The sequence below is a fragment of the Sphaeramia orbicularis genome, chromosome 8, assembly GCF_902148855.1.
Source record: "Sphaeramia orbicularis chromosome 8, fSphaOr1.1, whole genome shotgun sequence".
Taxonomy (NCBI): Eukaryota; Metazoa; Chordata; class Actinopteri; order Kurtiformes; family Apogonidae; genus Sphaeramia; species Sphaeramia orbicularis.
The window spans coordinates 21906412-21931256 of record NC_043964.1 but is presented as its reverse complement, the minus strand read 5'-3'; the positions used below and the strand labels follow the sequence as shown (position 1 = coordinate 21931256).

The 24845-nt window shown below is 38.1% G+C and overlaps 1 protein-coding gene across 3 annotated transcripts in view; it reads right to left on the bottom strand.

Moving 5' to 3' along the window:
* Positions 1-4784: 4784 nt before the first annotated feature.
* Positions 4785-24845, bottom strand: part of znf385c (zinc finger protein 385C) — a 373618-nt gene continuing 353557 nt past the window's right edge. For all 3 annotated transcript variants that reach the window (XM_030141260.1, XM_030141261.1, XM_030141262.1), the window contains 5 exons: positions 23585-23953; positions 19993-20180; positions 16030-16128; positions 13473-13562; positions 4785-9203 (listed from right to left, as the gene is read on the bottom strand). In XM_030141260.1, coding sequence (XP_029997120.1) covers positions 8973-9203; positions 13473-13562; positions 16030-16128; positions 19993-20180; positions 23585-23953 — 977 coding nt within the window. In that variant the 3' untranslated portion in view covers positions 4785-8972. The remainder of the gene's footprint in view (positions 9204-13472; positions 13563-16029; positions 16129-19992; positions 20181-23584; positions 23954-24845) is intronic.

Sequence of the window (24845 nt, the reverse complement as noted above, 5' to 3'; positions counted from 1 at the left end):
GGCATTAAAATGAACAAGATATTGAAGAAAACCAGGGTGGTCCAATAATTTTCTGTATATATTATGTGGGACAACTCTTAACTGAGGGAGCAGTGGCCGACCACCACCACAGCAGATAAAGAGTGTCACACCCTCCAATGGAGAGTGTTTAGATAAGATAATGGATCAATATGGCGGATATAACCGTGTCACATCATGGCAAGGTCATCCTGTCCTTCTGCCACTGCGCTGGCTTTAGTACGAGCTGCGGATCCGACTGATTTCCTTTGATTGGCACCACAGGAGCTGCTTGACTTGATGTTGTGCTTATCTTCCATTTGCACAAAGAATTGTCTGGCTTCACGGTCTGGGACATGGAGGACAACATCAATATATAATCCACAAGCTCTCCTACAAATGAAAGTAGGCAATTAATACAGAGACTACAGAGCTCACACAACTTAAGACATAATAGATTAACCCATAAAGACCCAGCGCTACTTTTGTGTCAGATCCCAAATGATTTTTTTCCTCTATATTTAACCTTTCCTCTGAGATTTTTCATCATTTATTATATTATCCTCTGTATTTTGCATTTTTCCAGTGAAAATCAGGTATTTTCCTATATTTAATCTACTGATCATATGGATGTTCATAAAAGCTCATATTAAAGTTGAGGTTTATTGTATCAAAAACAGAGAAAACCTGGAAAAAAAAAAGCCTTTTTCAGTCAAATCTATCATTACTTAAACATAAACTAAGCATTTCCATCCACTGTCATTGATCCAACTCCATGGGTTTTACTGATGAATCAATATTGTAGAAGATGACGGTGTTTCCATGTTCACTACAGAGCCTCTGAACGTCCAAATGGGTCATATCTGATGACCATGAAAAGATGATAAACTGCATTTTACACCAATTATTTTTTCACATGTTCATATTTAACCCTTAAAGACCCAGTGCGACTTTTGTGGTAGTTCCCAAATGAATTTTTTCCCTGTTTAACCCAGTGTTTTTCAACCTTAGGGTTGGGACCCCATGTGGGTCACTTGAAATTTCTAGTAACTGATTAAAAAAAGGGCGACACGGTGGTGCAGTGGTTAGCACTCGTGCCTCACAGCAAGAAGGTCCTGGGTTCGATTCCAACACCAGTCGACGGGGGGGTGGGACCTTTCTGTGTGGAGTTTGCATGTTCTCCCTGTGTCTGCGTGGGTTCTCTCCGGGTACTCCGGCTTCCTCCCACAATCCAAAAACATGCACTAATAGGTTAATTGGTTAATCTAAATTGCCCATAGGTGTGAATGTGAGAGTGATTGTTTGTCTCTATATGTCAGCCCTGCGATGAACTGGCGACTTGTCCAGGGTGTACCCCGCCTTCGCCCCTATGTAGCTGGGATAGGCTCCAAGCGACCCCCGTGACCCTAGTGAGGATAAAGCGGGTTCAGAAAATGAATGAATGAATGATTAAAAAAAAAAAGAAGAAAAAAATCAAAACTTACAAATAAAAAATATATGGTGAGTTGAGAGAGACAATCACAATCCATAACAGACATGACAAACTGTGAAGCTGAAACTGAAGCACTGTGGTACTGTTTATCTTTCAAATGTTCATTGTGGTCAGTTTCAGAGGCTGCAGCTCTTTCATAATTCATAGTTTGAGTTCTTGTTTGTTCAGTATTAATTGTCAGCCTTGTAAATCCAAGATGGACTGACTGTACATATCCTGACCATGGAAAATCAAATTATTACTTTTTGCAGTAATCTACACCTGGCTTTTCTGCCTCTGTCCATAATAATATACATTATATAGACTAAATGTTGACTAAAATTAATGTTTATTTGCAACATAGTATAGCAAACTATTACATGATCAAAAACAAATTAATTTTAGCAAAAAAAACAAAAACAAAAAAAGTCTCAGTTTTGAGTGTCTGGGGTCGCCAGAAATTTGTGATGTTAAAATGGGGTCATGAGCCAAAAAAGGTTGAGAACTACTGATTTAACCTTTCTTGAGTGATTTATCAACATTTATTATAATATTATCCTTTGAATTTTACATTTTTCACTGTAAATTCCTATATTTAATTTGGTTGCTCACGAAAGCTCTAGAGTAAATTATTATAATATATAATTATTATTATATTGGTTATTATATGAAAACAGAAAAAAATGAAGAAAAAGTGACTTTTTCAGCAAATCTATCATTAACTGAACATAAATCCAGTGTGTCCATCCACTGTTATTGATCAAACTCCATGGATTTTATGGGTAAATTAATGTTGTAGAAAATGACAGTGTTTCCACGGTAACTACAGAACCTCTGAACGTCCAAATGGGTCATATCTGATGATATTTAACCCATTAAGACCCAGTGTTACTTTTGCGCAGTTCCCAAATGAATTTTTTCCTCTATTTAGCCTTTCGTAAGTTTATGTTTATGTTTACGCATTTGGCAGACGCTTTTTTCCAAAGCGACTTACAGGGGAAAACCAATTAAATCACTCAATCAATCAAATTTTATTTATATAGCGCCAGATCACAAAAAAGTTATCTCTTGACATTTTATATATAGAGTTGGTCAAAACCAGACTCTAAGTCAATTTACAGAAACCCAACAGAATCCTCCAGGAGCAAACACTTGTGACTGGTGACAGTGGCGAGGAAAAACTTCCCTTTAACAGGCAGAAGTAAGTGATTTATCACCATTTATTATATTATCTTCTGAATTTTAAATTTTTCACTGTAAATTCCTATATTTAATTTGGATGCTCATGAAAACTCAAGAGTAAATTCAAAGGTTATTTTATTAAAACAGAAAAAAATGAAGAAAAAGTGACTTTTCCAGCAAATCTATCATTAACTGAACATAAATCCAGTGTCTCCATCCACTGTCAATGATCCAGCTCCATGGGTTTTACTAATGAATCAATGCTGTAGAACAAGGTTGTCAAACTCATTTTATTTCAGGGGCCACATTCAGCTAAATTTGATCTGAAGTGGGCCGAACCAGTAAAATAATAACATAATAATATATAAATAGTGTCAACTCCAAACTTTTCTCTCTGTTTTTTATACATTATGAAAAGGTTTACATCTACAAACTATCCTTTCAAAAGATGTGAATAACATGAACAAACTGAAAAAACATAAGTGTAATTTTAACAATATTCTGCCTCAGTTTATCATTTACACATGTACATTATAACTTACAGATCACAGTGGTTCTACAAATACACAAAAACATTTAGAAACAGACAGAATCTTGTTAAAATTGTACTTACTTCTCTTAAGATATTTCAGGTTGTTCATATTTGTTCGGGTTCTTCACATTTTTTGTGAAATTATACTTTGTTTTAGTGTAAATAGTTGCAAATATTTACATTTACAACGAGAAAATTTGGAGTTGTTGTTTTTGTGTTATTATGATAGTATTTTACTGGTCCTGCCCACTTGAGATTGAATTGGTCTGAATGTGGAACCTGAACTAAAAGGATTGTTAATATCTTAGTGGAATTTTTGCATTTCACAAATTCATCCCAAGGGCCGGACTGGACCCTTTGGCGGGCCGGATTTAGCCCCCGGGCCACATGTTTGACACCTGTGCTTTAGAAGATGACAGTGTTTCCATGTTCACGTCCAAATGGGTCATATCCGATGACCATGAAAAGATGAATAACTGCATTTTACACCAATTATTTACACATATTGATAGAATTAGTGCATCAACAGGAACATTTCATATCAGTATATGCTTCTGGTCGCTGGTGGACGTTTGGGTATTTATGGGTTAAAGCTGTGGATTCGTCACTGCAGACACTTCTTTGCCTGGTTTCACTGTGTCAGAGTTAGTTTGGGGACGTGACGGAGCCCAGCACAGCAGATAGTTAATACAGTATCACGTTGGCAAAAGGACAGAGGATGTCAACAACAGTAGGACGCTGAGCTGCTCCATAATTGTGATGATTCACTGTTCAGTATCAAATCTTTCTGCAGTAGCTGGAGTCAGGCCAGATGTACTGTGAATTACCATCTGTGAAGAATACCGTGAAGATAAAGGAGATTAGCTTGTGTATAAACCCCATCAACCACTCAGGTGTATTATTCCATGACTGCATCGTGAGCCACAGATGCTCAGACGTGGTAGCTTTAACTTGTTTCCATTTACTTTCAACTCTCTCTCCTGGCTAAACACCAATCCTGCTGTGACACACTGTTTCCCGAAATGAGTGGAAAATGAGTAGCTGTGGGTTGTCACATGAACAGATGCTGTGAGGGTGTCCAACACTTTCAAAGAACCTTGCAGACCAGCACCTGCAAACTTAAAAAATCTCATAAAACCGCTGCTACGTCTCAGTTTTATTTCTATTTTCCCCGACTCTTAGGAGGTCAGCTCAGATTAATAAACAGTATTTTAAAACCAGTCTTATTTTCTTTTTTTAACATCCTCTCTGTCGTATTCAATTATACAAAACAGCAACTGATCAAAGAAAGACTGCAAGTGCAATTTGGAGCACCTTCCTAAATGTGAGTCTTCATGTTATCACTGTTTATTCATCAGCAATCATCTGCCTGGATTTTCTGTCATGTCTTTTTTTTTTTTTTTTTTTTCTGGTTGTTTTTCCCTCAAACACCCACACGCATATTGTTATTGCTCAGACATCAATTTGAATCAAAGTATTGCCTCCTGAAATGTTGTTTTTCATTTTGACACACACACATTTGTTCACACACACAGAAAAAAACATTTACATAACCATTAAAACATTTTTTTTTACAAGTTCTAAAAGCTTTATTTTCCAAAATCCATCCCTTGTCCTCTCTATTGTACAGCACTGTAATTTTTTTTTGTTTTTTTTTTGACAGTCCATCCATGTGTACAGTGTTTCCTGCTCTCTAGAGCCATGGAGGGATACCCTGAATGGATGGTCATGGTAGCATTTGTTCAACCTGTCACCCCTGAGAAGGCCTGGCTAATGTGACGTTAGGATATTGTCTTAAAAAGGCCTTGAATTAGATTATTAATTCAGTCACCGTTAACAAGAAACAAAAAGAGAACACTCAAATAATGTGTTTAAATATTTTCTCTTGTACTTAAAAAAAACATGTCGGTAAAACCATGTAAATAACAAATGAAATGGAGAAAAAAAAAAAGAAAAGCGTTTTTTTTTTTTTTTTGTTTGTTTTGTTTTGTTTTTTGTCTTGTCCTTGTATGCTGCACAGAGCCTACAATAACATAATCTACTCTCTTCTACCATCTATAGCAGTTCATTATGATACAGATAACAATAGCAACTCTTGATAAAATCTTTATAGTTACTCTATGGTTTTCTACATATAATCTGCCTCCTCTAAATTCTTAATTTTAAGAAAGTTTCAGTTCTTTAGGTCAGAGATCCCACTGAGCAATAGAAACAAACAGTGACGATTAAAGGCTGGCTGGTTCACTGAGTAGCGCGACTGGGGAAGATCACATCAGTATGATGGGAGATCCGGCGGCTTCACTTACCCAGTAAAACTTATAGTAGTTGGGAAAGAGGGTGGGGGTGGGGGGGTTTGAACAGAAATGTACATCGGATGAAAGGTTTTTGTCGAAGCACTACTACTTGATGGCAATTACAGGGTTTTCACGACAGATGGCACTGCTGCATCACAGACAACTATACATATTGCACAATGAAAAATGCATAGGATTTGCTCCATTACTGTATTTAAGAGAACATGATTTGGTATGAGTGTCGAGGGGAGGATGATGTGTGCACTCCAAGTCCTTATGAGACGCTGCCAAGAGTCTGTTTTGACATACATCTGTAGATATCCATGTGTAGGTCAGGGTTTCAGAGTGGGGAAGGGGGTGGGGGGTTTAGCACACGGGGCATGAACAGCAATATGACAGGTGGATGTTGCACTTGTGACACTTATCCCAAACACTTGTCTGTGACGTAACATCGTTATGCTCAGTGGCGGACAGTCGTACAAAAAGTTCTCTCCGCTCCACTAAAAAGTGAAACAAGCAATGTCATATGGCGCTCTGACTGAAGCACCCTCTTCCGCAGTGCGAGAGCGGCTAAAAATGGAACAGCTCAGCAACGAATCGCAACATGTGGAGACTGACCATGAGCATCAAGCGTCAAGGGCAGCGCCGTCAGAACAACCCTTCACTTCAAATGACTCCTCGGTGTTGACAACTGGCTCTTGGCTGCATGGGAGCACATAATACATTGTTACAGGTGTGTACAGTATAGAATAGATAAAGCCATTGACACAGCGAAAAACACATCGTAAACATAAAAATATTGAATGTATTGCTTTAAATGTGATACTTGTCTTAGTCATGGATAACCCATAAATTGATCATTTTCACCTGATTGTTTTTTTTTCTAAGCAAAATCATCACTTAAACTGACATGGGACTGTAAAACCATACATCTATATTAGAATAATAATAATTAAAAAAAAAAACAAAACATGAACACAATTTTCATTGCTTTTATAAGTAAATCAGTTTTAAGGTGCTTTTAATGTGGTTGCCATGGCACTGTGCTTTGTTCCCTCCCACGCTGTGCCCAGACTCCACAACGGGATGTCAATCAAGTACGAGCTGAGCCATCTCCCCACCTACTGTCATCCGAACTTTTCAACGAGTTCCGAAATATCATCAAGTCTTCAAGTTATTCATTGTGTTCTCATTATGCGTGCGATTTGCGCACGTGTCTGGAGGCTTTTCGCTGCACCTCATCATCTCACGCTGCGATAACGCCAAAGAAAATCAAGGGCAACAGCAGAGTGATGACAGCAGGGGAGAAGGAAAATAGAAAGAAAAAGAGCAGTCACAAGAAGGGGGAAAAAAGGGGGGAAACATGACATTTTGTAACGTAAGACATGTATAACTGCAAAAATATTGCTTTGCCGCTAGCTTGACCAAGGCGTTATGTTCAAGCTGCATCGCGAGAATGACGAACTGGAGCGAAAAAAAAAAAATGACTGAAGACAGATTTGGAAATTGAAACAAAGTCAAGATGACAAGTTGACCTTTTCTGAGCCTTAATGAGTGTTTAATCCTGGAAAAAAAAAATCTGTGGGCCTGTGAATGTGGCTGTGACTCAGAATTACAGAAGAAACTGTTTAATTGTATGAGTCGTGGGATGGAGGAGGAGTGTTGATGCAGAGGGCTGGAGGTGTAAAACGTGGCCCAGAGGGTTTCACTATATAGACAAACAGAGTGTGCTTTTAGAAACACATGCTGCTCAGATAAAAACTGTCACATTTGCCCTCCAAAAGTTTGAAGCTGCTTCCAGAGTTGTCGCCACACGATGTGACTGTCAGAGCCATTTTCGAGCATTAATTTTTAAGCGTATTTTCTCGTGAATTCTGCTGATTTCTTGGGGGAATATTTATTTATTCTTGTAGATTAATTCCGTGCAAATAAAGCCAGAGGAAATCAGTCAGTGATCTGCGTTAAATCCCTTTTACTTTTATCGGACAGCCGCTATTTTAGTTTCTTATTATTTACACTTAATTAGTTTTTATACACCTAATTTGTTTTATTTTAATGAGTTTTCTTTGCCTTTTCTGTTTTGTTTTTGCTGTCCTTGTCAAAATGCTGTGTAAATAAAGAAAATCATCGAGAATTTCATAATTAATGAAAGAATACCGGTGATATGAGAAAGGGGTCGTATCAGTGTGGGTGAAATCATGTTTGGTTGGAAGTGAAAATGAGAGCATCTGCGACTATAGCGTTGCGAGTCGAAACGTTACGTCGGAGTCTAGAAGTGGAGCGAGATGTTGAAATACAAATCTGTGAGAAGTGGCCGATACAGAGACAGCATTTAACTTCAGAGGATTCTTCGCACTTGTTAATTGAAAACACTGATCAATGTGACTGTCCTTGTCAAAATGTTCTGTAAATAAAGAAAATCATCGAGGATTTCATAATTAATGAAAGAAAACCAGTGATATGAGAAAGGGTTATATCAGTGTGGGTGAAATCATGTTTGGTTGGAAGTGAAAATGAGAGCATCTGCGACTGTAGTGGCGTGAGTCGAAACGTTACGTCCGAGTCTAGAAACGGAGCGAGATGTTGAAATACAAATCTGCGAGAAGTGGCCGATACAGAGACAGCATTTAACTTCAGAGGATTCTTTGCGCTTGTTAATTGAAAACACTGATCAACATGACTGTCCTTGTCAAAATGTTCCGTAAATAAAGAAAATCATTGAGAATTTCATAATTAATGAAAGAATACCAGTGATATGAGAAAGGGGTCGTATCAGTGTGGGTGAAATCATGTTTGGTTGGAAGTGAAAACGAAAATGAGAGCATCTGCGACTGTCGAAATGTTACATCCGAGTCCAGAAGCGGAGCGAGATGTTGAAATACAAATCTGCGAGAAGTGGCCGATACACAGACAGCATTTAACTTCAGAGGATTCTTCGCGCTTGTTAATTGAAAACACTGATCAATGCGACTGGCTTTTCCAGACAGGCCTCTGATCTAACTAACTTTCATAACCCCCCCCCCCCCCCCCCCCCCCCCTCTCAAAGCAATAAGTTAAAAATGTTTTAAAAGAGCATCAAGTAAAGGGACCTTATTTTGTGGCAACCACACTAAACATACATCTAGAGTTTTCTATGTTTGCTTTCTAATAAATTACACAATAATATCCATAATCCAAACTATGTTGACCCATGAAATGGCTATAAAAGCGGCCTCTGTGCACCAGTCACTGTCTGGAGGCCTGTCCTGCTCCTTAGGTCATGATACGAGGAGCAGAAAGAAGGCATGATGGGGATCTTGGCCTTTATATGATAGGAACAGCTCTGGGCCCCCGTGGCCTAATGAGCGTCAGGACTTGTGCACTCTCTCCATTTTAAGTCAGGTGGGCTGCATAGTTTGCGTGTGGCCTTTGTCATGTGGGTCACACCGAAGGAGGGGCCTGGGGCTTGGTAAAGGGACAGAGGGGGCGGAGCTCAGATGGGAGGTGGGTCACGTCTTTAATACGGGGAGAAGATGATGGGTGTGTGTGCGGCCCGCAGAGGCCCCGGGGCAGGCCGGAACAGTGCGGGGCCCAGGAAGGGGGTCTGGATGAACGTGGTGGTGCCCACTGGGTGACGCAGAGCCAGTGGGTTCGTTGCCACTGTGCACAGAGTCGGTGGTGTGAGGGGGCTGGGCAGGAAGCCAGTAGTCAAGCTCTTGGTCAGCTGCTTCTGCAAGGCCAGTTTGGTCTGGAGAGGACAGGACAGGTAACGGCAGGAAGTGAGAGAAGAACACAGTGAGGGAAGAGCACGGTTACAGCGCAAACACCATGGACTATGTTTGCACACATAATAATCTGCATGTTCATACACTGCTGTGAACTAAATCCCAGACATCATTGGATTTCTGATAGCTCATTGCATGAACACTCAACAGACAGTTACAGTAGGTACATACAGGCTAATGCAGGGGTCTCAAACTCATTTTCTTTTGGGGGCCACAGTCAGTCCGATTTAATCTCCAGTGGGCCGCACCAGTAAAATAATAGCATATTAACCTATAAATAATGACAACTCCAAATTTTTGTCTTTGTTTTAGTGCAAAAAACCCCATTAAATTATGAAAAGACTTACTTTTATAAACTATCCAAACAAAAAAGATGTGAATAACCTGAAAAAACTGAAATTTCTTTGAAAAATGAGTGCAATTTTAACAATATTATACCTCAATTTATCATTTATAGATGTGCATTATGGATCAGATCTACAAAGACACGAAACACTTAGTAACAGGCAAAAAATGGTTAAAATTGTGCTTAATTTTCTTGAGACATTTCAGGTTGTTCATAATTGTTCAGGTTATTCACATTTTATTGTTACAGGATGGTTTGTAAATGTAAATATTTTCATTATTTAATGTTATTTTTTGCACTAAAACAAAGACAAATATTTGAAGTTATTATTTATAGACATAATTTAATATTATCTTTTTCACATCAAACCGAGAAGAAAATATGAAGTCATTCTTTTTCTCGGTTATTCTGTTCTTATTATTTTACTGTAGATCATACTGATCTGCATATGGAACCGGAACTAAAATGAGTTCCACAGCCTTGACTGCGGAATTTTTGAACTTTCCAAATTCATCCCACGGGCCGGACTGGAACCTTTGGCTGGCTGCATTTGGCCCCCGGGCCTTATGTTTGAGACCCCTGGGCTAATGCTAAGAACACAGCATGGGCATAACCTACTTTAGTCAGGACAAGGCAGGCATTTGATGCAGGATAGTTCAGATTTTCCTTTCATTAAGGTGGCACCATTTAGTCATGAATGAACATTAGCTTTGTTTACAGTGGCTGCACATGTTCCAGTAAGTCAAAACTCAAATATTAAAACAGCAATTATGCCAACATAGATAGAAGCAGACTACAGCATTCATGCACATGAAAAAATATAAATTAACACATTAAACTTTGCAATTTATTTGAAATATTTAATGCTGTAAAAATATACTGACATACTTTTCATACTCTTGTTGTTCATTGCATATATGTATATACAGTCGTGGAAAAAACTATTAGACCATCAAAAGTTATCAAAAACAATGGTTATGCAATCAAGTACTAACTCCTGTGTGTATTATGTGACTACAACAGACAGAAAAGAAAACATGGAATGCCTAAAAGCACTGTTTTTGGCAGTACAATGCCATAGATATAAATGGAAGAACTGAAGTGATTTTGGTTATTATCAGGAAAACCACTGTAAGATAGATAGATAGATAGATAGATAGATAGATAGATTGATAGATTGATTGATTGATTGATTAATCCCATAGGGAAATTTACAGGTTCCAGCAGTATCCACAAACTTAAAAAAAAACAAACATAATTAAAAACACATGTGTCTAGATATCAGCTCTTAAATTAAACTCTTATGAGCTATTTTTGTTGTTATCATTATATTTGTCCAAACAAATGTACCTTTAGTTGTACCAGGCATTAAAATGAACAACAAATTGAACAAAACAAGGGTGGTCTAATAATTTTTTCCGTGACTGTATACATATATATTAATAAATACGTGTGTTTTTGGTGTTCACCTGGGCATTATAGATTTGAGAGAAATTATTTCAGTAACTATTTATCTGCCTATTTTGTCCTACTTTCATTCTCTCATTCTTTTGCCTATTTGTGTTGTCTTTGCGTATATGTGTGGGTGTGGAGGAGGTGGGAAATACAGGTGCTTTAGGCAAAATAATTATTTCTTTATCTACTTTTTCTTTTATCATTTATTATAGAATTTTTTCTTGCCATTGTTGCCCTGCACAATTGTTATGTAAGGTGTACGGCAGAAACAATAAAAATTCAAGCATAAAAAGGAAAAATTAACAATTAACATAGATGTGTCTAATTTACTTTCTGTTGCTGCTGATTTATGACCAGAGTTGATGTTGTTGGTAAATTAATTATTTATTTATTTTCAAATCAAACAGCTGTTCAGGAGTAAAGCCCTTTTAAAGTTTCTTGAGGATCTTGCCGCTACAAAGTAAAATAAAACCAAGGACACTGACAGAGAACATGTAACAGAGAGCTGAAACACATCCACATGATGGTGACATTGCATACAAATCATTGGTACGTATAATGTTAACAGAAAAAAAAGAACCAAGCAAAACTGGTGTGGTAGATTTATCATTTTTAGCTCTTTTATCATATTTGCTTGACTACTATTTGACATTCAGCTGGCATTTCAATAACCATTCTCTGTGGTGGAAGATACTATAAAATAATACAGCTAAATATACTTCCTTTCTTTTGATTCTATATCAATTCAGTTACATTTAGAAATGTCTTATTTCAAAAAGAAAAACTTGGAATTTCAATTCTCTATTTCCTGTCCTTGCTGCTTTAATCTTGTTTTGTGAAACAAGTTGAGCTGCATTTTGTATGAACGGTGCTATGTGAATAAAGTTAAGTTTGGATTAAACAAAGGCTCAATTTTAATTAATCAACACAGATGTGCTTCATTTCACACCTAGATTCATTCATGTTAAACCTAGTTTTGATAAACTCCAACATTAAATGAGCCCCTTTGGGTTTAACCCAGCCTTAATGTGTAAATAGAGAGGTTTAACAGATGTGCTTTATATTTAAGATTTATACTTTATTCAGTGAGTGATACAATCTGTGGATACATGAAGTCTAATCTAATCTAATCTAATCTAAATCTGTATACTTTATACAGTGAGTGATACAGTCTGTGGATACATGAAGTCTAATCTAATCTAATCTAATCTAATATAATCTAATATAAATCTGTATACTTTATACAGTGAGTGATACAGTCTGTGGATACATGAAGTCTAATCTAATCTAATCTAATCTAAATCTGTATACTTTATACAGTGAGTGATACAGTCTGTGGATACATGAAGTCTAATCTAATATAATCTGATCTAATCTAATGCTTTATACTTTATACAGTGAGTGATACATTCTGTGCATACATGAAGTCTAATCTAATCTAATCTAATCTAAAATTTTATACTTTATAAAGTGAGTGATACAGTCTGGATACATAAAGTCTAATCTAATCTAATCATCTAATCTAAAACTTTATAGTTTATACAGTGAGTGATACAGTATGTGGATACATAAGGTCTAGTCTAGTCTAGTCTAATCTAATCAAATCTATTGTAATCTAATCTAGTCTAGTCTAATCTAATCAAATCTAATCTAAAGTTATATACTTTACTCAGTGAGTGATACAGTCTGTGGATACATAAAGACTAATCTAATCTAATCTAATCTAATCTAAAGTGTTATACTTTATACAGTGAGTGATACAGTCTGTGGATACATAAAGTCTAGTCTAATCTAATCTAGTCTAATCTAATCTAAAGTTTTATACTTCATTCAGTGAGTGATACAGTCTGTGGATACATAAAGTCTAGTCTAGTCTAATCTAGTCTAATCTAATCTAATCTAATCTAAAGTTTTATACTTCATTCAGTGAGTGAAACAGTCTGTGGATACATGAAGTCTAGTCTAGTCTGTTGTAATGTAATGTAATGTAATGTAATCTAAAACTTTATACTCTATTCAGTGAGTGATGCAGCCTGTGGATATGTAGCATTGATACGTTGGTGGTTCTGGTCCCACAGGTGTTCTGGTTCACAACCTCCTCCTACAACTGAGAATTTTGAATATCAATACTACATAGAACCCCTTTAAGCACAATTCATTTATTTCTTTTAATTAATTGTCAGCTCTTCTCCATACAAATAACATTAATAAATCTCATCTGCACAGCCACGCGCTAATGCTCATTCACAGACTCGTCAGCTACGAGCGAAAACACATGATAATGTAATAAAATCCGAACTATCCCTCAGGTATACACATGAATTTTTCATTCTGTCTGCTCAGTCCCCTGCCCATGGCCAGGCCTACAGTTCAACCAGCTGAAGTTCTCGCCCTCCAATCCAACCCCAGTCTCGGCCTCTCCGCTACTGACCTGCGAGGAGAGGGAGGTGAGGTTGTACTGGCTGAAAGCTTTCTTCATGGCAGACACAGCCACGCCTGCATAGCCACTCCATCTCACGTTCTGCAGGATGGAGGAGGAAGAGGAGGAGGAGGAGGAGGAGGAGGAGGAGGAGGAGGGGGGAGATGGGGAGGTGTGTACAGTATATGACAGGTGCAAAGAAGTGATTAATCTGGAGTGCTGATTCAGGCTGCTGTTGTCAGAGCTGGTCAGTGGAGGAGAGAAGGACTATTTTAGACCTGTCTCAGGGGTAGGGGACTCAATGAGTACAACAGTGTGCTTAACCTCTATGACAGTACGGGCACACAAGTACGCTGCCTCACCGACACACAGGAGCCCTTAAATGCAACACAGTGACATCTGTGTATGTGTTTGTGTGTGTGTATGTGTCCAGGGCTATATCATCTAACTGCAGATACATTCAAAACACTGATTAAAAAAACATTAGTTCATTTTTTTTTTTCTTTCTTTGTATAATGGTATTATGATTATGAATGCTACTTTGTGTGTATACATATGTAAGTATTTATGCAAAAAAAAAAAAAGTTATATAATTTAATTTACTTTTTTTTTTTGGTCTTATTTCCTAGGAGTGTGGTTGGCTGTGTGTACAGGCTTGTTAACCCTTTCATGCATGAATTATGAGAGCCTTAATCAAGATTTTTTTCTGGAGTGTTTTTATTCCTCTAGGCATTAAAAAAATGCAATTGAAAAAATTTTTTATGAACCTATTTTTCATGGAGTTGCAAAAATGTTCACTCACCTGGACACCATGAGTTTAACTTTAGAAGCAAAGAAACATATTTACTGATATACTGTGTGAAAACTATGAAATAAAAATGCAGCTAATCTGATGTTTTCTCACATTTTAACATACTCTAATACTAGTCACTACTCACTTTATGGAGATAATATGCAAAAAAACCCACAACTTTTTGTTAAAAAAAAAAACACCTTGTTAATTACAATTTAATAACAATAACAAGCAATTGATTTACACTCAAGCATGGTATGAATTTCACTGTATGGAATAATGCATGAGCGTTCACTGTGTTGGCTGATATGGAACTAAACAACAAAACCCATGAATATACAAGAGAACAGCTGTAGAATAACTGTCCACTGGAGTGACTACTCTGCATGAAAGGGTTAATATCATTATTATTATCCATTTTTTACATACCGTATTTTCCAAACTATAAGCCGCTACTTTTTTCTCATGCTTTGAACCCTGCGGCTTATACAACGATGCGGCTTATGTATAGATTTTTACGGGCTAATGGCCTCCAGGGGGCGCTCTAGAAGGTAGTGCAAAAGCGAGACAAACAGGTGGAAGAGGTGATGAAGTTTTAAGCATAACTTTTAACAATCATTTTGCATGTCATGCACAAACCCTCATCAAGGAAAACACACGAAGAAATGCATATGATGTAACTTTTAAGTTAAAAGCAATCGATGTGTCTGTCCAAGAAGGAAACAGAGCTGCTGCATGGAAGTGCTATTGAGCAACAACGGTAGATAGACGTAGAAGGTGTGTGACGGAACCTTTCTGAGGCTATTCAACTCCGGCACTGAAGAAGACGACTGCAGTGGTTTCAATGCACAGAAGGAAGATGAAAAGAGCGATCAATGACTTTTCTGGGTTTTTTAACCAGCCGTGTTACTGCCATTTTACTGCCCTGTTACAGGCACTGTCTGGAAAAAAGCAGTTAAGGTATGGAAATAAATATGTAAATAATCTTTCTGTTTACCATCTTTCTGTGTAAATATCTCATGTTACAATGTAGACACCTGTGGCTTATAGTTGGGTGCGGCCTATATATGTGCAAATATTTTTTCTTTTAAAATTTGGTGGGCTTATATTCAGGTGCGGCTTATAGGGCTTATAGTCAGGTGTACTCTATAGTTGGGAAAATACGGCAGTTCTTTTTTTTCTTTTTCTTTCTTTGTATTATGGTATTATGATTATGAATGCTACTTTGTATATATATATATGTGTGTGTGTGTGTGCAAAAAAAGTTATTTTATTTTATTTATTTATTTTTTTGTCTTATTTCCCAGAAGTGTGGTTAGCTATGTGTACAGGCTTGTTAATATCATTTTTATTATCCATTTTTTATATACTTATTTAATTAACTTATATTACCTTTTTTTCTTTCTTTCTTTCTTTCAGTGAGAATTATTTCTCACTGAAAGGAGAAAAAAAAAAAAGAGACCAAAAAAACCCAAAACAAGAGACCAGCGTACTTTGTTTTATTGATGTCCTATATAATATCTTATGAGACTCTTCTGAATAAACATTTGAATAAAAAAGAAAAAAAAATGCATTAGTTTACAAGCTAGACCGAATTTACTCCCGTTTTGGCACATGTGCACAGCATATCCAAGCATGTCTGCTATAAGAGAAAGGCAATTAGGCTTTGTTTGTCCTCCTTGAGTGTGTGTGTGTGTGTGTGTGTGTGTGTGTGGAAGTGTGTGCATAATTGTGTGACAGTGTTTGGTTTGTCTGTGTCTTTATTCCGTGACTTACCGCTAAGCTGGAGCTTGGCTGGCTCTTGCTGTGGGGGGTAAATTTGGGTTTGGGTGGCTTTCCGGCCAGCCTATCCTTGTGCCTTCTGCTATTCATGTGCTGCCGAAACCAGCAGAAATAGCATTAGTGAGCTAACAAGCATCTGTTGTACAACACTGGGACAACTTCAGATCTTATCTCCTGAATTAATAATAAATACACATCCAGAATGAGTGAAGTGCACAGAAATTACATCACATTACTGTCTGTTACTGCCACATATCTCCTTCTCTGGCTCTAGTACTAACAGGCTTATGTTCTCCTGGGATCGGGGATGTTTATATAAGACCGGCAGAATGCATTTAAGGCTAAAGCATGCCAGTAGATCCTGTATCTTTTCCATATTCCACTTCAGCACAGGCAAAGTTTCCAAGACAATCCCCTTCACAGATGTAGCGTTTAATAAACATCTAAAAGGGGAGAAAATGACTTTGCCAACATGGTTTAATGCCAACGTAAAGCAGAAAATGAAACACATGAAGCATTAGTAGCTTGTAGTAATAAGCAGTAAATAAATCCCCGCTCAGTGGAGGGCTTTACAGTCAGTTATGGCATCAGATGATATCTGTCTAATGTGGAAAAATAGCTGCTGCTTGAACATTCTCTGCACTTGCAACCTGCCTTTCAATGGTTTCATTCATGTGGCAGTAAATGAAACCGCCGCTTTGATTTAAAAACATGCACATTTCCTCTATTAAGGTGGTGGTAAAATGGCCTCTTGGATTAAGTAAGGTCATTAAAATCCCATTATTCACTTTTATTATTTTCAATACAGATCATTTGAGGTAGCTTTTAAAATTGTGATATCAGGTCAGGTCAGGCTGGGTGATGTGTGTGTTAATGTGTGTGTTCAGTCTTTACGTGCAGGTGATTGCTATCGTTATGTAACCTGTTCTGTCCTGTGATTAATTCAGCGGCCACATCATGCATCTGTGGAGGTGTAGTAATTATATCCAACATTTTCCCCTCTGCATGATGTGACCGCGCTTGAGTGCTGTTCAGCGCCTCTTTACGCTCTTTAAACAAAAATCAACTTAGAGCCATTCACACTTATTAACTAAACTAGTTTTCAAAACTTCTCCAAAGTTTGAGGAGTCTCCTGAGTGACAACTGCTACTTCACAGCCAAATATTTGTGATGCCTTCTGTGCGGGGATTATTTTGTGCTGGAGATCCAAAACCTTTGCCACAACTACTTATTATTGGTGAATGTTTGGCCCATTTATTCTGTTTAACTGAATGACGACAGCTTGAGGTTAGAATAGAGTTGTTTTTATGGGTCTAACTTCAGCATACCAGGACAATAAAAGTATTTTCATTTTTGTTGTTGTTTCCATGTGCTAATACAAAGAGCACGTCAAACAAAACACCCATTTTTCAGTCCAATAAGCCCTCCTTTTCCATCATTTTTTAGGCTTCTCAGATGTATGTGATTGGATTCACTAATAACATCTAGACATAAATGCTGTGTGTACATTCAATGTTATCTGATAATGAATATTTAATGGTATCTGTTCTGTCATTTGTTTGTTTCCCATTGAGGTTTGTAGCGCCGCATTATGTAATAATGGTGCAATATCTAATAATGTAATAGTTTTTCACTTCATTATGTAATAACATGCTGCATTTTGTAATAAAATTCTTGAGTGCATTCTGTAATAAACTTTGCTGTATTTTGTAATAATTATACAAATTGTCCCTTCCAAATTTCAGTGCACCAGTAAGTTTCTTGTTAGTAATACTTAATTAGTGCAGCTTTTGTCTCCATCATAATGAATGCAGTTACATTTGATTTAGGCTTGACAAATGAAACATCCAACTAATTTTTTAAAAGGAATTCTAATTAAGATGAAATGCTTACTTTTGTTTTGCTAATACGATGGTTATTCCAGTCAAGGCATTAATTTTGATGGTGTATTACATAATGCACCAAATTATTACATTTTCTTAAAAAAAACAAACAAACAAACAGTGCTACACCTGCATTTTGTAATAACTGTTGCAATATGTAATAAGTTATTACAAAATGTGTACAAGATTTTATAAAAAAAAAATGCAGCATATTATTATAAAATGCGGCGTTATTACATAACGATGTGACAAATTGTTACATTCTTACATATTGCACCGTTATTACATAATGCGGTGCTACAAGATTAATGGGAATTTTCAGCCTTGGGAGCATTTTAACCCATAAAGACCCAGTGGTACTTGTGTCAGTTCCCAAATAATTTTTCTCTCTGGTCAACCTTTCTTAAGAGATTTATCATCATCTATTATAATACTATCCTCTGTATTTTGCTGTTTCTTGTTTTTTTTTTTTTTTTTTTTACTATAAATGAACTATTTTCATATACTAGATTTGCTATATTTAATTTAGTTGTTCATGAAAAGTCAGGGTAAATTCAAAGATTATTATATCAAAACAGAGAAAAAGTGACTTTTTCAGCAAATATATCAATAACTGAATGTAAAAACAAGCATCTCCATCCACTGTCATTGATCCAACTCCATGGGTTTTATTGATGAATCAATGTTGTAAAAGATGACAGTGTTTCCATGGTAACTATGGAGCCTCTGAACATACAAAGGGGTCACATCTGATGACCATAGAAATATGACAAACTGAATTTTACACCAATTATTTACATGTATTGAAGGGATTAGTGGTTCAACAGGTATGAAACATTTTAATTCAGTTGATGGTTTTGGTTGCTGGTGGACTTTTGGGTCTTTATGGGTTAAATTTGATCAGATTACCACAATTTGATCTCACAAACAAGGAAGAAATTTGTAAAATGTAAAATAAAAATGAAAACAGGTTAGAGTAAACTGCTGCTTCTACGTGCCTCCCTCTGCTGCTTCTGAGTGATTTTTGATTATTAAATGTAGATAAATGAGGCTATTTAATGTGTTGCAGGGCCTCTCGGAATAGCACCTCACTGTGTTTCAGGACCTTGTGATTTACAGACAAAGAACTGCTTATGAGGTTTAATAACAGGGTCATTGCCAAGTCTAGTATGGTACCACGGTAGGGATGGGAATCAATAAGAATTTAACGATTCCGATTCCATTATTGATTTTGCTTATTGATCCGATTCCTTATCGATTCTCTTGTCGATTCTCAATGGGTGAGGGAATAAAAAAGTACAAACAGGTGTGTTTGCATTAACTGTCTTTTATATTTCCATCTCTGCACAGAAAATATACCATGTACAATATGTACAAATAGTACTAACAGATGACGCCGGGCCTGGTTGGGGGGTGGCATGCAGTGAAAGTGAAACTAAAGACGCTTTATTAATTCCTCTATTGCCGGTTCGACTCTGCGCGTCTCCCGTTGATATGCACCTCATTTCCTTTCCCCTACCTTCGGAAACTTGTATTTGAGGGGGTACGATGTTTACTGCCCGCACCGGAACTGGGCCCGGATGACGGTCCAGCATTCACTCTGCCGCTAGATTCACAAGCGCCGCTAAGCATCGTATCAAATACGTGACATTCCTGTAAATGAATCACATGCTGTGGACAAATGTTTGAGCAAATTGGAGGGATTCCACCCTTTTGAAGAAATGGAAGCTTTGACAGTGTTACAAGTGGACCTGGTGTCGTCTTTTTAGACCATTTCTGCCTCAACACCATGTTGGCTATGTTCTGACCAAAACAATGCAACGTACGTGTGACGTCATCGCGCATGCGCAACGAAGGCGGAATCGATAAGCAGAATCGTTAAGCAGGCAGGCAAATGATTCCAAGGAATCAAGCTACTGGGATCCGGTTCTCAAAAAGAACCGGTTCTCGATTCCCATCCCTATACCACAGTGTCACACACACATATTTCTACTCATTTTAATACTGGACTGTGTTTCTTTTACAGTAAATATGACTGAAATAAACCGAATCAGCCCATTTTGTTGATTCTCACCTGGCTCAGCTGGGTCTCAGAGTTCACAAAGATCTCACACACTTCACACTGGAAGTTCTTGCTGGGTACCCCCACGCTGCCTTTGCTGCCCAGACGCTTGCTCTTACAGCCTGCGCGAGCTGCCACCACTTTTCCCCTTCGTCGAGGCAAGACGCTGTGACCTTCCAGCATCATTTTGTGCTTTGTACCTGGAGACAAGAGAGTTGAGAAGCAACTAATTTACTGTCAAGCCAGTTAAATAATATGAGTAGTACTTATGTGATGCCAGTAAATAGGGGCAGGCCATAAAATGATGTTATCAATTTCTCATTCTGCTGAACTGCAAAGATGGTGTCATTTGATGTGTTCCTTCCTCTGTGTAAAGTTTTAACCTCAAAGAGCATTTAATAATGTGGATCCACACTCTGTCGAGCTGCTAATTGGACAAATTACTTCATGTCCCTCTTTCTCCTCTAGCGTGACATACATGAACACAATGCAACATGGGTAGTAGCGTGCTGAGCTGCAGTTTATAGATGAAAATCTGGTTATGAAACCTGAACAGGTCAGTGAGAAGTAAACTGACCTGTAACTATTTATGTAGCTACAGACACAGTACCGTTTAGAGCTGTAGACAACATGGGGTTTTCATTTTTTATTTTATGTAATTGTTTATTTGGAAGGGACAGTGTACATTAATGGACATTTCAACCAAAATAAATGTAAATGAGTTCGCTCCAACTGGAACAACTTAAAGAAGATTCAACTGAAGGAACTGGTCCATTTAAATACATTCAAAGTCATTTTAAATGAATGGGAAAAATATAAATCAGGATGTAGATGTTTTTCTAATCAACTGAATCAGGATCTGCTTTGAGATGCTTTTAAGGAACATTGTTGATATACTTTTAGTAACTTAAATTATTGATAGTTTTATACGTATGTTCTTAGTTTCATGACTTATGTATGGTTTTACAACTGACTTTTACTATGTTTTATGAATATTTTTAGTGTGGATGTATGATGTATGTAAGATTACATACATACAGAGTTAAATTATTCTATTATTCTAATCTCTTAAACTCTTGTGTGGACGGCAAAGTAAGATTTTCATTGTACAGGGAAACCTGTTTCTTTACAGCACACATGACAATAAATGTTCTGAAACTTGAATCTTTGAATCTTAACCCTTAGGGATCTGAGCCTATTTTGGACGTTTTTGAGTACTTTTGATTTTGCCTTTATATACTATATAAAGAAATGTTTATTACACCCAAGTTTGGTATCTTTTTTTCAGCACAACTTCATCTATCTCATCTGCCTATTATTTTTTCACTTTAACCTACTATATGAACACAAAAGGCAAAAAAACACACAAATTATATAAAATCCAATTTGAAAAATTTATATAATTATTGCATAATTAAAGGTGGGGTCTGAGATATTTTTCTAGAGCATTTTTTATTATATTCCTTAAAATCCCCTTCACACCCCGATTACAATTAGTTAATTAAATGCTCTAACACAAAAATTAAAAAAATCAGTCACCTGTGGAACGGGCAGGACTGAAAAAACACCATCGCCCACTCGAAGTGACTGGATGGTGATATGTCTGTCAGACTCAACTGTCATTCACCCCTCCCCCTTCCCCCCTCTGCGCATACCCCTCTTCGTGTTCCCAGAGGCTGGAGCGCTTGTACAGGAAGCGTAGCCAGAACCTGGTTATATTAGTTATATTAGGATGGAAAGTTCACCTGCAAACTGTTTTGTCACTAACATAAACCACTAAGAAATGTAACATTAGTCACATAGGTCTGAACTGGGGCTGTTCTGGAAGAGTGGGGGTGTTAGAGGAAACTGAATGGGCTATATGCATGGATACGCGAGCCAGAGGCTCAGCCGGGGCCGTAGTCAGGGTAGGAGCCCAAGGCATACGGGAGTGAAGCAGGGGACGGAGCCTCAGCTGGTGTCAGAGACAGTTCAGCTGGACTGGACCAGACCGTAGATGGCGTCGGAGCCCGACCCGGGTCCGGAGCTTCAGCCGGCGAATTGTTGCTGTGCAGCGCTCGTGAACCCTTGGGAACAAGCATTGCGTGTGCCACTACTCTGGAGGCGTGGCTTCGGAGGGACGTCTGAAGAAAGGGGTTTGGACTTTTGAATTAAGTATTTTCAAAATGTAGCTAGCTCGAACCGTTTTTCTAAGATCTCAGACCCCACCTTTAACAAAAACATGCTTAATGAACCTTTTGAAAGATTTTAAAAGTGAATATTGGTTCCAAATATTAGGTATATAAAATCAAAATTGTAATAAATTAAAACTATACTCAAATAGTTGACATAAAAGCACATCTCTACACAGGCGTTTTCTCTGGTTTTCTTACCCCCCAGTCTTGGCCAGAACACTCTTGAAAAAGACATTTTTAATCTCAATGGGAATTTTCCCTTGTTAAATATAGGTTAGAAGAAGCTGAGCTAATTTTCATTGGTAGTCTGTTTGCCTGTTGTTAAAAAGCAGCTTTAACATATTAATGCAGCCTGTAGATCTGCGATAGCATACCAAGTCGTTAATCTTTTACTATCATATTACTCCACAACTTTATGTGTCGACAGGAGATCGCTGGAGATATATGTTATCAAAAGAAGGATCAAAAAGAAAGTTATTACCTGCTGCCAACTACAACTATCCATTAAGCTGAATAATCAATTCATTACCACATTAATAAGCTGTAGTAGAAATAGTACTATCCTTGATATAATATTACATTTTATCTTATGTGCAAATGCCTGTCTACACTTACAATTACAATTCATCTATGGATTATGATGAAAATCATTGTGACATGAAGTTTTAGCCAGATCACCTACTTATTGCAGCTGTGATGTAGTGTCATGCAGCCAGACCCATCTCAACACTTCATTAACAACATGTCAGTGTTAGAGATCGGTCTAGTACAGGGGTCACCAATCCTGGTCCTTGAGTGCCGGTATCCTGCATGTTTTAGATGCTTCCCTCTTCCTGCACACCTGACAGTCGTTATCAGGCTTCTGCAGATCTTGATGATAGGCTTATCATTTGAATCAGGTGTGTTGGAAGAGGGATACATCTAAAACATGCAGGATACCGGCATTCAAGGACCAGGATTGGTGACCCCCGGTCTAGTAGGACTCTCTGCTGTCATTCTGGTAAAGGGTTAAGGCTTTCTGGATTGTGTGTCTAGTTCTCTAAATGAATCCCACTCATCTTGGGTGGTATGGAACGCAGGACACAATGGGAGTGCCTTTGCAAAATAGCGTTTGGAAGTTGTTTTGGTGGAACATGCACACGATGAAAGCATGTATTAGAATGACTAAATCCATACAAAAGAACATGCTGCAAAAATAAATGTGTCTTTGTTAACAGTCAGCTTGTATTTGCTTTTCTGTTTTGGAGGCTGTTTTTCTTCCACATAGTGAGGGGGACTTTGAAAACGGTAACACACAGATAGTGAAGGGGAGGAGAATGCTAATCCTGTTGCTACGTGATGGAAATACTGGCCCTTATTCCGGCAGAGTACATCCTGCAGGCTAGATGATTGTAAATGTGCCCATTTGAGCTGCGGAGTTGGACTCTTACCACTGTTATGTGCTTCCAGTTGGGAAACGGAGTTGACAGTGACTTTACAGACAGGACAATGGAGGTGAGATTTGCTCTTCTTGACGTCCTTGTCTTCATCCGATCTGGGCTCACCGTTAGTGCTGGATGAATCGGCGGTGCAGCCAGACTCTGCGGTCGGACCCATGGTCTCGACGGCCTCGGGGGCTTCGGGGGCGCTGGTGTCTGAGGCGGTCTCGGAGTGCTGCGAGGAAGGCGAAATCTGAGGAGGGGAGAGAGTGACCAACTCCACAGAGGAAACCTCAGATACTGGCGTCAGCATTACGGAGCTCTTGGGACTCTCCTCCAGCTTCACCTCCAAATTGACTGGTTCTAGATCAGACTGAAGACCTGCAAAAAGCATAGCAAACGGAAAGCGCACATCAGCACAATGCAGTTAATATAACAGCAGCTTATTTGAGATATTTTTTTTTTCCGTCTCGGCTGAAAAACTCTGACAAAGCACAATATTGTACAACAAAACAATGAACCCTAATAAATAGCGAGTAAAATCCTCTTCGAGCTTAACCAGCAAAACTCCTTTAAAAGATTGACACAGTTTTTTTTTCAGTGCAATTATAAACTTGGCAGAATTTATCTCCAAACCACCATTTCACTTTCAATTCAACACTGGGGCCAACATTAGGAGTGCTTTTCAAGTGCTGGCTTTGTGGTGTTTGCTGATACAGTATCAGCCTTTGTTTTAATCCATATGGAGTAGAGTTTAAATTAGCAGCAGTTTAGGCAAACATTTGCCATCAGGCCTCTCCTTCCTCCTCTGTCTCTCCTTCACTTTTGCCTCACTATTCAAATATCAAGTAGACCTGGATGCTCAGTCAATATAAACAAACCAATCGACTGCCGGGCTCAGCCAATAAGTCACCGGAGTTCCATTACACATCTCCCCTTCACCCCATTGCCCTCCCCAGGGAGTCGCACACTTCACCCAGGAGCGCTGTGTGCTACGCTCGCTCCATTTCATTTAGTGTGTTCTCTCACACACACACACACACACACACACACATGCACACACACACACACACACTCACACACACACACCTCCTCAATGCAACTGTGCTCCATTGATTTTCTCTTTTACGTCCCAGAGTAAATTCATCATTCGAGATAAGGGTCTTCCTTTCTCATTCCCGCTAAAGAAAAAGAACCTATATACGAGCAAGATTAGACAGTCCCCTCGCTGTAATGAGAGTGACCCCTGTGGGATTCGAGCTCCTCTGTGGGG